At 43.4% G+C, this 12,014-nt stretch overlaps 1 protein-coding gene across 1 annotated transcript in view; it reads left to right on the top strand.

Annotated features, from left to right (window-relative positions):
- The window catches only part of LOC118006813 (actin filament-associated protein 1-like 1), a 62,664-nt gene extending 52,747 nt beyond the window's left edge, over nt 1-9,917 (top strand). Inside the window, exons 17-19 of the mRNA XM_034999614.1 lie at nt 4,594-4,772; nt 6,820-6,948; nt 9,565-9,917. Coding sequence (XP_034855505.1) covers nt 4,594-4,772; nt 6,820-6,948; nt 9,565-9,588 — 332 coding nt within the window. The 3' untranslated portion in view covers nt 9,589-9,917. The remainder of the gene's footprint in view (nt 1-4,593; nt 4,773-6,819; nt 6,949-9,564) is intronic.
- Nucleotides 9,918-12,014: the final 2,097 nt, after the last annotated feature.

Consider the following 12,014-nt stretch of genomic DNA (forward strand, 5'->3'; position numbering starts at 1 on the left):
TGTTAATTTTAGCCATTCTGACTGGTGTGAAGTGGCATCTCATTGAGGTTTTGATTGGATTTCCCTGATGCTGAGCAATGCTGAGCCCTTTTTCATGTGTCTGTGGGCCATTTGGATGTCTTCTTTGCAGAATGTCTGTTCATGTCTTCTGCCCATTTCTTGATTGGATTAGTTGTTCTTTGGGTGTTGAGTTTGGTAAGTTCTTTATAGATTTTGGATACTAGCCTTTTATCTGATATGTCATTTGCAAATATCTTCTCCCATTCTCTCGGTTGTCTTTTGGTTTTGTTGACTTTTTCCTTTGCTGTGCAAAAGCTTTTTATCTTGATGAAGTCCCAAAAGTTCATTTTTGCCCTTGCTTCCCTTGCCTTTGGCGACGTTTCTAGGAAGAAGTTGCTGCAGCTGAGGTCGAAGAGGTTGCTGCCTGTGTTCTCCTCAAGAATTTTGATGGACCCCTGTCTCATATTTAGGCCTTTCATCCATTTGAGTCTGTTTTTGTGTGTGGTGTAAGGAAATGGTCCAGTTTCATTCTTCTGCATGTGGCTGTCCAATTTTCCCAACACCATTTGTTGAAGAGACTGTCTTTTCTCCATTGGACATTCTTTACTGCTTTGTCGAAGATTAGTTGACCATAGAGTTGGGGTCCATTTCTGGGCTCTCTCTTCTGTTCCATTGATCTATGTGTCTGTTTTTGTGCCAGTACCATACTGTCTTGATGACTGCAGCTTCGTAATAGAGCTTGAAGTCCGGAAGTGTGATGCCATCAGCTTTGCTGTTCTTTTGCAACATTCCTCTGGCTATTCGGGGTCTTTTCTGGTTCCATACAAATTTTAGGATTATTTGTTTCATTTCTTTGAAAAAAGTTGATGGTATTTTGATAGGGATTGCATTAAATGTGTAGATTGCTCTAGGTAGCATTGACATCTTCACAATATTTGTTCTTCCAATCCATGAGCATGGAATGTTTTTCTTTTTCTTTGTGTCTTCCTGAATTTCCTTCATGAATATTCTATAGTTTTCTGAGTACAGATTCTGTGCCTCTTTGGTTAGATTTATTCCTAGGTATCTTATGGTTTTGGGTGCAATTGTAAATGGGATCGACTCCTTAATTTCTCTTTCTTCTGTCTTGTTGTTGGTGTATAGAAATGCCACTGATTTCTGTGCATTGATTTTATATCCTGTGACTTTACTGAATTCCTGTATGAGTTCTAGCAGTTTTGGGGTGTAGTCTTTTGGGTTTTCCACATAAAGTATCATATCATCTGCAAAGAGTGAGAGTTTGACTTCTTCTTTGCCGATTAGGATGCCTTTTATTTCTTTTTGTTGTCTGATTGCTGAGGCTAGGACTTCTAGTACTATGTTGAATAGCAGTGGTGATAGTGGACATCCCTGCCGTGTTCCTGACCTTAGGGGGAAAGCTCTCAGTTTTTCCCCATTGAGAATGATATTCGCTGTAGGTTTTTCATAGATAGCTTTTATGATACTGAGGTATGTACCCTCAATCCCTACACTCTGAAGAGTTTTAATCAAGAAAGGATGCTGTACTTTGTCAAATGCTTTTTCTGCATCTACTGAGAATATCATATGGTTCTTGTTCTTTCTTTTATTAATGTAGTGTATCACATCGATTGATTTGTGGATGTTGAACCAAACTTGCAGCCCAGGAATAAATCCCACTTGGTCGTGGTGAATAATCCTTTTAATGTACTGTTGGATCCTACTGGCTAGTATTTTGGTGAGAATTTTTGCATCCATGTTCATCAGGGATATTGGTCTGTAATTCTCCTTTTCGATGGGGTCCTTGTCTGGTTTTGGGATCAAGGTGTAATGCTGGCCTCATAAAATGAGTTTGGAAGTTTTCCTTCCATTTCTATTTTTTGGAACAATTTCAGAAGAATAGGTATTAAATTATTCTTTAAATGTTTGGTAGAATTCCCCTGGAAAACCATCTGGGCCTGGGCTCTTGTTTGTTGGGAGATTTTTGATTACTGCTTCAATTTCCTTACTGGTTATGGGTCTGTTTAGGTTTTCCATTTCTTCCTGGTTCAGTTTTGGTAGTTTTTACATCTCTACGAATGCATCCATTTCTTCCAGATTGTCTAATTTGCTAGCATATAGTTGCTCATTATATGTTCTTAAAATTGTTTATATTTCTTTGGTGTTGGTTGTTATCTCTCCTATTTCATTTATGATTTTATTTATTTGGGTCATTTCTCTTTTCTTTTTGATAAGTCTGGCCAGGTGTTTATCAATCTTGTTAATTCTTTCAAAGAACCAGCTCCTAGTTTCATTGATCTGTTCTACTGTTCTTTTGGTTTCTATTTCATTGATTTCTGCTCTGATCTTTATTATTTCTCTTTTCCTGCTGGGTTTAGGCTTTATTTGCTTGTCTTTCTCCAGCTCCTTTAGGTGTAGGGTTAGGTTGTGTATTTGAGACCTTTCTTGTTTCTTGAGAAAGGCTTGTATTGCTATATACTTTCCTCTTAGGACTGCCTTTGCTGCATCCCAAAGATTTTGAACAGTTGTGTTTTCATTTTCATTTGTTTCCATGAATTTTTTTAATTCTTCTTTAATTTCCTGGTTGACCTATTCATTCTTTAGTAGGATGCTCTTTAGCCTCCATGTATTTGAGTTCTTTCCGACTTTCCTCTTGTGATTGAGTTCTAGTTTCAAAGCATTGTGGTCTGAAAATAGGCAGGAAATGATCCCAATCTTTTGGTACCCGTTGAGACCTGATTTGTGACCCAGGCTGTGATCTATTCTGGAGAATGTTCCATGTGCACTAGAGAAGAATGTGTATTCTGTTGCTTTGGGATGGAATGTTCTGAATATATCTGTGAAGTCCATTTGGTCCAGTGTGTCATTTAAAGCCTTTATTTCCTTGTTGATCTTTTGCTTAGATGATCTGTCCATTTCAGTGAGGGGGGTGTTAAAGTCCCCTACTATTATTGTATTATTGTCAATGTGTTTCTTTGATTTTGTTATTAATTGGCTTATATAATTGGCTGCTCCCACGTTAGGGGCATAAATATTTAAAATTATTAGATCTTCTTGTTGGATAGACCCTTTAAGTATGATATAGTGTCCTTCCTCATCTCTTATTATAGTCTTTGGTTTAAAATCTAATTTGTCTGATATAAGGATTGCCACCCCAGCTTTCTTTTGATGTCCATTAACATGGTAAATGGTTTTCCACCCCCTCACTTTAAATCTGGAGGTGTCTTTGGGTCTAAAATGAGTCTCTTGCAGACAGCATATCAATGGGTCTTGTTTTTTTATCCAATCTGATACCCTAGGTCTTTTGATTGGGGCATTTAGCCCATTTACATTCAGGGTAACCACCGAAAGATATGAATTTAGTGTCTTGGCCTGTTTTGTAACAGCACCTGGTACAAAGTAAGCACTAAGCACCCAATAAGTATTTACTGAATAGAATGAATGAGTGAATGAATGAATGAAACTAACTTTTAAACCTGGTAAGACCTAACACAACTCTTGGCATGAGAAGATATTAATACAGGTTTGTTAGTTTAGATTAAAAAGCAGAAAATACCAGTAGGGGATTATAACTCAGTTACAATTAAGAGAAACCAAAGTGAAACTAGCTTAGAAATGAAAAGACGGACACCTGGGTGGCTCAGCCAGTTGAGTGTTGTACTCTTGATTTCAGCCAGGTCCTGATTTCAAGAGCATGAGATTGAGCCCAGAGCCCAGCCTAGCACTGGGCTTCGTGCACAGTGGGGAGTCTGCTTCTCTCCCTCTCCCTTTGCCCCTTCCCCTGTGCTCTCTCTCTCTCAAATAAATAAATCTTTAAAAAAAAAATGAAATTCCAAAAAAAAAGCATTAAGAAAAATGTAGGGATACCTGGCTTGCTCAGTTGGTAGAGCATACAACTCTTGACCTCAGGGTCATGAGTTCAGACCCTCTATTGGGCTTAGACCTTATTTTAAAAAAAGAAAAAGAAAGAAAAAAATTTAATTGGAAAACTGAGCAATCAGATATAGCAAGTTCCAGGGATTTAAATGTATCACCAGAAAGTATATTTCTCTAATTCTGGCTTCTGCCTTCCTCCGTTGGCTTCATTCTGTGCCCCTCGTGGTGGCATAATGGCTACACAGCTCTAGCCCTCAGCCAATCCTCTCAGCTGCCCCAGGAGAGAAAACTTCTCTTCCCAATGGACCCCACAAAAGCCTCAGGATTCACTCTGATTGGACCAACTTTGATCTCTAATCCAACCACTGTGACCAGAAGATGGAGATAGGTTATGGACCAGGTCCAAGTTATATGCCAACCCCTTGAACTAAAAGTGAGGTCAGCTCCATCCAAACTAGAGGGAATGGGAGGAGAATGTGGTTTCCCAGGGGAAAATCAAGGTTCTATATCCAGAAGGTGGGGCAATAGGTACAGAGCAGGTAAAAAACTATACAACCCAGCATGGAGCTGGAACCCCAGGCCCAGAGCCCATCTCTGAGTAGGAACTAAGGGCTGGAAAAACCCTCTGGGAGGGACAGACTAGAACCTGAGGTCCTGCCGAATTCCCTGAGGCTTCAGGCCAGGCTCGGCTGTTTCTCACACATGTCTCTGGACACACAGGAGCAAAGTTAAAGGTTCTGGAGGAGGCCGTGGCTGCCCTGGAAGCTCAGTGTCGGGCAAAGGAGGAGCGCCGGATCGACCTGGAGCTGCGACTGGTGGCTGTGAAGGAGCGCTTGCAGAGATCCCTGGCAGGGGGCCCAGCCCTGGGGCTCTCCGTGGGCAGCAAGAACAAGAGTGGGGTGAGTCCATGCCCTTCTGGGCCAGAGACAGCTGCTTCTTAATCCCCTCACAAGCTATAGATCTTCATGATCACTCTTTGGGGGTAGGGATTATACTTATTAACAGATGAGCAAGCGAACACCCAAAGAGGAGCGGGAACATGCCAAAAGAGAGCCTCCCAAAGAGCAGGTGGCACTGCTAGAGAGGGGACTCTCAGAGCAGTTTCCGCCTGTGTTGTCTCCCCCCGCAGCCCTGACGTTTTATCCTGAATGTGATCCTAGAAGTAGCCTTTGGGTTACTGATAAGTATAACTATGATATGTTGAGTAAGAATAACAATTGTGTGTTGAACAATAACCATAGGTCAGTACAGCATTTTAACTTCTGTTATCTCATATGATCTTCACGGTAGTCCTGGGAGGTAGAGCTAGGTGTATTGGCACCACTGGACGTACAAGGAAACGGAGGTCGAGATGTTGAAGGACTTACTCAAGGTCATTCAGTTAAGTAGGAGGCAGGATCCGCAATCCAGGAAGTCTGACTCCAGAGCCTGGTGTTAGCCATGGTACACATGCCCTGTCTTAGGGCCCCCGGTGTACCAGGCCGTCCTCTGAGCTTTGCAGATCCATCATCTCCAGGGCTCCAAGCAACCCTGCAAGGTAGATACTGTCACCCCGACTGAGAACCGCCCAGGGAGAACTTGGCTGACCTCCGTCTCCATCTGAGTGTCTCAGCCTCAGCACTACCGACATTTGGGGCCAATAATTCTTTTTATAGGGGACTGCCGTGTGCATTGTCGGATGTTTAGCAGCATTCTGAGCCTCTACCCGCTAGATGTCTGTAGCTCCACACCCAGTTGACAACTAGGAATGTCTCCAGAAATTGCCAAACGTCCCCTGGAAGGGCAAAATCACCCCCATTTGGGAACCACTGGTCTAAATTACCAAGAGTCCCATGTGTTATTCTTTCTCATGGCACTTAGCCACAATTTATGTAAATGTGTGTATATGGATATACGTGTGTGTGTATGTGTGTGTATTTATGTGTCCTTACTTGTCTAATGTCTGTCTCCCCCACTGGATTGTATTTTTATTAAAAATTGGACTATGTCTGTTTTATCATTATAGCCTTAGCCTTTTACAGAGTCTGCAGATTAGGAGTGCAACAAATGTTTGTTGAATGAATAAAAGTTATGCCTGCTTTCAGACAAGGACATGGAGACTCAGAGAGATGAAATAACTTGTCTGATAGATTTGAGTTGTCACTGGGAACTGCATTCTTACTGTTGTTGTCCGAGGCCTCATTGCCTGGTCAGACCACACCCGATGTCTCCGAAGCTAGGCCGTTCCTTCTGCCCCCCTGCTTCTTCTCCATGGGGCTTTCCAACCTCAGTTACAGATGAAGAGCTTAAAGGACAAAGGCAAACCCACAGAGGGCTGGAGAAGGAGCTAGAAGTGGTTCACTCATCCCAGCTGCTTCCTCACCAGTGTGCCCTGAAATTCACATTCCAGATGGCTTTTCCCACTACTTGTGATCCTTTTTGCTGGCCTTTGGAGATAAAGAGAAGTCTTCTCTAAATTCCCTGCAGGCTTAGCCGTTAATATGCCACACTTAAGGAACTACATCCAGTCACGTACTAAGCAATTATCTGGAAAAGTTAAGGGGTGAAGGCACTACAGAAGAGAAGGAATACAGGGGAGAGGTGAAGAGAGAGGGCGGTGGGGTTTGAATCCCAGCTCTCCCACTCACCAGCTGTGTGACCTTGAGCAGTGACTTGACCTTCCCATTTTCCTTATCTGCAAAATAGGATGCTTAATAATGGTACCTACTTCAGAGGCTTGGAAAGGCTAAATGAGCTAATCCACACAAAGCCTGGTGCATGTGAGGGGTCAGTAATTTTAGACGTCATTACTTTTATTCCAAGGCCCTCAAGTGGTCTTCCTCCCTCGCCCTGTTTGGTGCTGGCATGTGTGCACAGCGCCTTCTATTTGCATGCTTTGGAGGGCGAGCCAGGTGTGGGTAGCCATCATTAGGCCTCACCTATGTAACTATTTCTCCTCATCAACAGGAAACTGCAAATAAACCCCAGAACAATGCCCCAGAGCAACCTCTCCCTGTCAACTGTATTTCTGAGCTGAGGAAGAGAAGCCCATCCATCGTAACCTCCAACCAAGGAAGGGTGCTACAGAAAGCCAAGGTACAGCAATAGCTCAGCGAATTAAAATCCAGAGATCTGGCAGCCTCCTTTCCATAGAACCTCACCAAGAGGTTCTCGGCCCCACCTCTTTCGGTTCAAAGTCCCAGGCTCACTCCATGATACTGGCCCACAGGCCGATCCTCTTGGGGCCAGCTGTGTTCCAGAACTTTTGGGATTTTAGAAAGGTAATACAGTACATATACTGTATATGATGAAAAACCCCAAAAACTTCTCAGGAAGTACCCTGAAAGCACACATGTTAAGAATTCTACAAGAAGGCACGTGAATATTCACACCCTGTGGAGTAGATTATAAACAGCCTCACATCAGTTCAGGTCAGGTTTTGCACCAATTGTGTTTGTGCCAAAACACTTGAGAAAAATCTTGGTTTCAGGGCTTTCTGGATTTCAGAATTGGGGATAAGAAATTGTGGACTTGAGGGGTACCTGGGTGGCTCAGTTGGTTAAGGATCTGCCTTCAGCTCAGGTCATGATCCCAGCGTCCTGGGATGGAGCACTTCTTTGGGCTCCCTGCTCAGCGGGGAACCTGCTTCTCCCTCTCCCCTTGCTCGTCCACCCTGCTCATGCTCTCTCTCTCTTTCTCTCTCAAATGAATAAATAAAATCTTAAAAAAAAAAAAGAAAGAAAGAAATCGTGGACTTGAAAAACAAACATCTGAGCATTAGGACATGAGATTAGAGAAGTAACCAGCCAGAGACTGGATCATCTAGACTATACAGCAGCAAACTTTGTCTATAAAGGTAAATATTTGAGAGCTTGTGGACCACAGAGTTTCTTTCAGGATGAGTCAGCTCTGCCACTGTAGCAGGAAAGTAGACAACTTGTAAACAAATGATGGACATGGCTGTGTCCCAATAAAACTTTATTTATGGACACTGAGATTTGTATTTCATACCATTTTCACATGTCGAGAAAAATTATTCTTTTGATATGTTTTCAAACATTTAGAAAGGTAAAAACCATTCTTAGTTGATGGGTGTTACAAAAACACACAGTTTGCCAGATATGGCCTGTAGGCCAGTTTGTTTCTCTTTGATCCTTGTAGGCCATTGGAAGAACTGTGAATTTTGTTCTAACATAATGGAAAGTCATTGGCAAGTTTTGAGCAAAAAATCTGTGGATATGAATTACATTTTTAAAAGACCATTCTGGGGATGCCTGGGTGGCTCAGTCAGTTAAGCATCTGCCTTAGGCTCAGGTCATGATCCCAGGGTCCCGGGATGGAGCCCCACATTGGACTCCTTGCTCAGTGGGGAGCCTGCTTCACCCTCTGCCTGCTGCTTCCCCTGCTTGTGCTCTCTCTCTCTGACAAATAAAATCTTAAAAAAAAAATTTTTTTTAATAAATAAATATTTAAATAATAAAAAATAAAATAAATAAAAAATAAAAGACCATTCTGGGGGTGCCTGTGTGGCTCAGTTGGTTAAGTGTCAGACTCTTGATTTAGGCTCAGGTTGTGATCTCAAGGTCATGATCTCAGGGTCTTGAGGTCGAGCCCCGCATCAGACTCCATGCTGGGTGTGGAGCCTACTTAAGATTCTCTCCCTCTTGGGCGCCTGGGTGGCTCAGTTGGTTAAGCGACTGCCTTCGGCTCAGGTCATGATCCTGGAGTCCCTGGATGGAGTCCCACATCGGGCTCCCTGCTCAGCAGGGGGTCTGCTTCTCCCTCTGCCCTCTTCCCTCTCGTGCTGTCTCTCATTCTCTCTCTCTCAAATTAAAAAAAAAAAAAATCTTTAAAAAAAAAAAAAGATTCTCTCCCTCTGCCCCTCCCCCTGCCTCACGTGTGCTCTCTCTCTTAAAAAAAAAAAAAAAAAGACCATTCTGGAACAATGTTGAGAGCTGATAAGGGGAGAGGGGAAACCAGTTAGGAGTCATCCAGATGAGAGATGAGAAGGGTATAGTGGGGGTGATTCGAAGTGGCTGGCTTTGGAGGTAAAGCCAAAGGATTTGCTGATGGGGATGTGGAGGATGAGGAGGAGAAAGGAATCAAGGATGACTCCTAAGTCATTGCCCTGAGCAGCTGCAGTTTAGATGGTGAAGACTGGGAGAAGAGCAGCAGGTTGGGAGTGGGGAATCCTCCTAGCAAGAATGTTTGAGCCATCCCATTTTACCCAGGTTCACACCATCACCTCCAGAGCTGGCTGAAAACCCTATGCATCATTTGTGGGTAAAAAGCCATTCACTACTGGCCAGGACTTCAGTATCCCTCCCAGATGAAGCCCTACATGGCTCCAGGGGAAAGAAGGGAGCCAGGTGGGCTGCCTGCCTTCACTCTTCCTTGCCAAACTGCTTTGTCTTCTCTCTCCTCAGCCTCCTACCTCACCCCACCCCAGCATTAGAGCCAAGCAGAGACTAGCCTCAGTTTCCTTGTCTGAGAAAGACAAACTTTGTGATATTTGAGCACCCATAAAGATGAGGCCCAGAGTGGAGAAAGGACTTACCCACGGCTACCAAAGGAGGGTGAGACTAGGACCCGTGGCTCTCTAATCTGGCCAGTGGAGATCTTTATGTAATTAGGTACAGTGGAATGTTTTTATTCTGCAAGTCACACTAGAATATTCAGCAACCTGATTTTTCTTGTCTTTCTGGACTTTAGGAATGGGAAATGAAGAAGACCTAGAAAAAGGATGAAGATTTCATTCCAAAGGAAATACAAGATTGTATTGGAAACACTTTTTTCACAAGGAGATGCCAGAACACTGGAAGTAGCCCCCACTGGAAGTAGCCTCTCCAGGGCACCCAAGAGACCAGCCTTTATTGTCTGCATGATTACAGGGGATATGGGGAGGGAAGAAGTGGAAGGGAAGAGGGACATGGAGGGTGTCCTTGTCACTTCCCAGAGGGTGGAAAACAGGGGTGGAGGGAGATAGAAATCTGCACGGTTGTAAAGGTTTTGTTAAATGTCTTTGCCCTCACTGCTGAAGAAGAAATGAAAGCACATGTGAATAAGCCATTCCATCCCATTCTAGCGTCCCACTCCCAGGCTGTAGGTCAGAGGAAGACAGTGCTTGAAGCATCGGTAGGTAGTACCGTACAAAGAGACAAGCCTTGATCATCTGCTCACACTTGTGCCATTTGGATTCATATTGGGCATCCGTGACAACCTCTGGGCAACATAAAGAGGCCAAAAAAATCAACAGAATTTCCCTGCCTGCGTAAAGGTGAACAAAAGCTACAGACAACATGCAAATTCTGCAATCATTCCTTATGTGCTTCAGAACTGGGCAGATGTGGCTACCAGAACCCCGCATTTGAGTTGTTTTCAAATTAGAGATCTGATACGCAGCAGGCGAGGGGAGGTTCAGCAGCGGACTTATTTTCAGGTCACAGTGAGAGACAGGAACGTGGATTTCTAACGTCCACAGGATGTTGCAGGCATTGGAGGGTGGGGTCATTTGTGGTCAGTCAGGTCCTTTACCTATTTCATATGACACTCAGGCTCCAGGAGCTAGGGCTAGAAATCCAACTGATGCTCAGTATGTCTTTATCTTGATTTTGCACTTGAGGGTTCTCCAGTCTGCACTTCATATCTGCTGTCAGGGAGAACCAAAGGACAGTGGCTCATTTCTGCCAGGAGTGCCTTTTACTAACACTTCATACTTTTATAGGGAAGCAAGAACCTCAAGTCTTGGGCACTCCCCTTACTGTGCCACTCATTACTTTCTCAAGACTGTAGGCACTTTTTAGGTCTTTACATTTCCTTCCAAAAGAGATAAAACCTGTTAACTGTTAAGAGCTCAAAGGTTACTCCAGGAGAGAGAAAGAAAATCCCAGAATAACCTTTGGACACTTTGCTGGAGGTTTCACGTACTTTACCCTACCTAGGGCTTTACATACTTTTGCCTTATCCCAACTTTACCACTCTTTGAGGTAGCTGGAGACCAGAACAGGGAAAATAACCTGACCAAAATCACCTAGCTGGTCAGAGGCAGAGCAAAAGGCTTAGGGCCTATGAGCCTGGATCCACACAGGGCTGGGTTTGAGCCCTGCCTCTGCCACTAACCAGCTGGTGAGTCTGGGAAAGTCACTTGATCTCTCTGATTCTTGTTTTCTTTATCTGTGAAACCCAGGTTGACAGTTCCATTTTCATCCCAAGACTATTGGGGAAACTCAATGAGATAGTATATGGGAAACATCTTGCACACTGTCTGAGAAATAGGAAATGCTCAGTCGATAGTGGCTCTTATTATTAGCTAGATAAGAAATGTCTGACTAAAACTCCCGTGTTCTTTCCACTGAAGAAATGTTTATATGGTAATCAAAGCCATCAAAAAGCTAAAAAACAACTAATCCATAATTGACAGTCTTCATCCAGATTCCACTTAAACATCTTCAATGAAAAAGCAGCTCACATAATCTGGATTGTTAATGTTCTTTCTAAAAATGTGGATCCTAGAATGACACCCAACACTCCAGTTATGTCCTCAGCATGTATTCTTCCTCATGCAGTTATTTGGGGGTTGAGCATTTTTCCCCACCGATAGATCTTGGGGATCATTGATAGGGGGAACACTACAGAGTTAATAATAAACATTTATTGAACACTCCATGCCTCAGGCACTGTGTTCACAAGGTTCACAAGCACACAACCTGTGCAGTCACAAAGATTAGTAAGGCCCTGGGCTTGGTTTAATGCTCTGCCCTTACCCTCTTAATAATTTTTGAACAAGGGGTGTCACATTTTCCTTTTGCTCTTTAAATTGCGTAGCCAGTCCTGGTGCTAACTAATCACTTTTCCAGGCATCATCCCTTTTGTTTTCACTAAAACTCTGTGAGATAGGCTCCATTATCTCAGTTTTCAGTGAGGGAAACTGAAGCCCAGAGGGGTTATGTAACTTGCAGGAGCCCACAGGAAGTGGTGGAGGCAGCAGCCCTTCCTCTTAGTTCCAAGGTTCCATTTCATCCATGCCTTACCCCACCACCCCTCTTGCACTGCAGCATTCAGAAGCACACTAGCACTTAATAAATAGATGATGGATGTACATATGCAGCATATTTGGTATAAGTCAGTTAGCTAAGAGAAGTGTAAACAAAATGGCTAAAGCA

This window comes from Mirounga leonina, unplaced genomic scaffold (assembly GCF_011800145.1).
Source record: "Mirounga leonina isolate KUSES-001 unplaced genomic scaffold, KU_Mleo_1.0 Mir_99, whole genome shotgun sequence".
NCBI lineage: Eukaryota > Metazoa > Chordata > Mammalia > Carnivora > Phocidae > Mirounga > Mirounga leonina.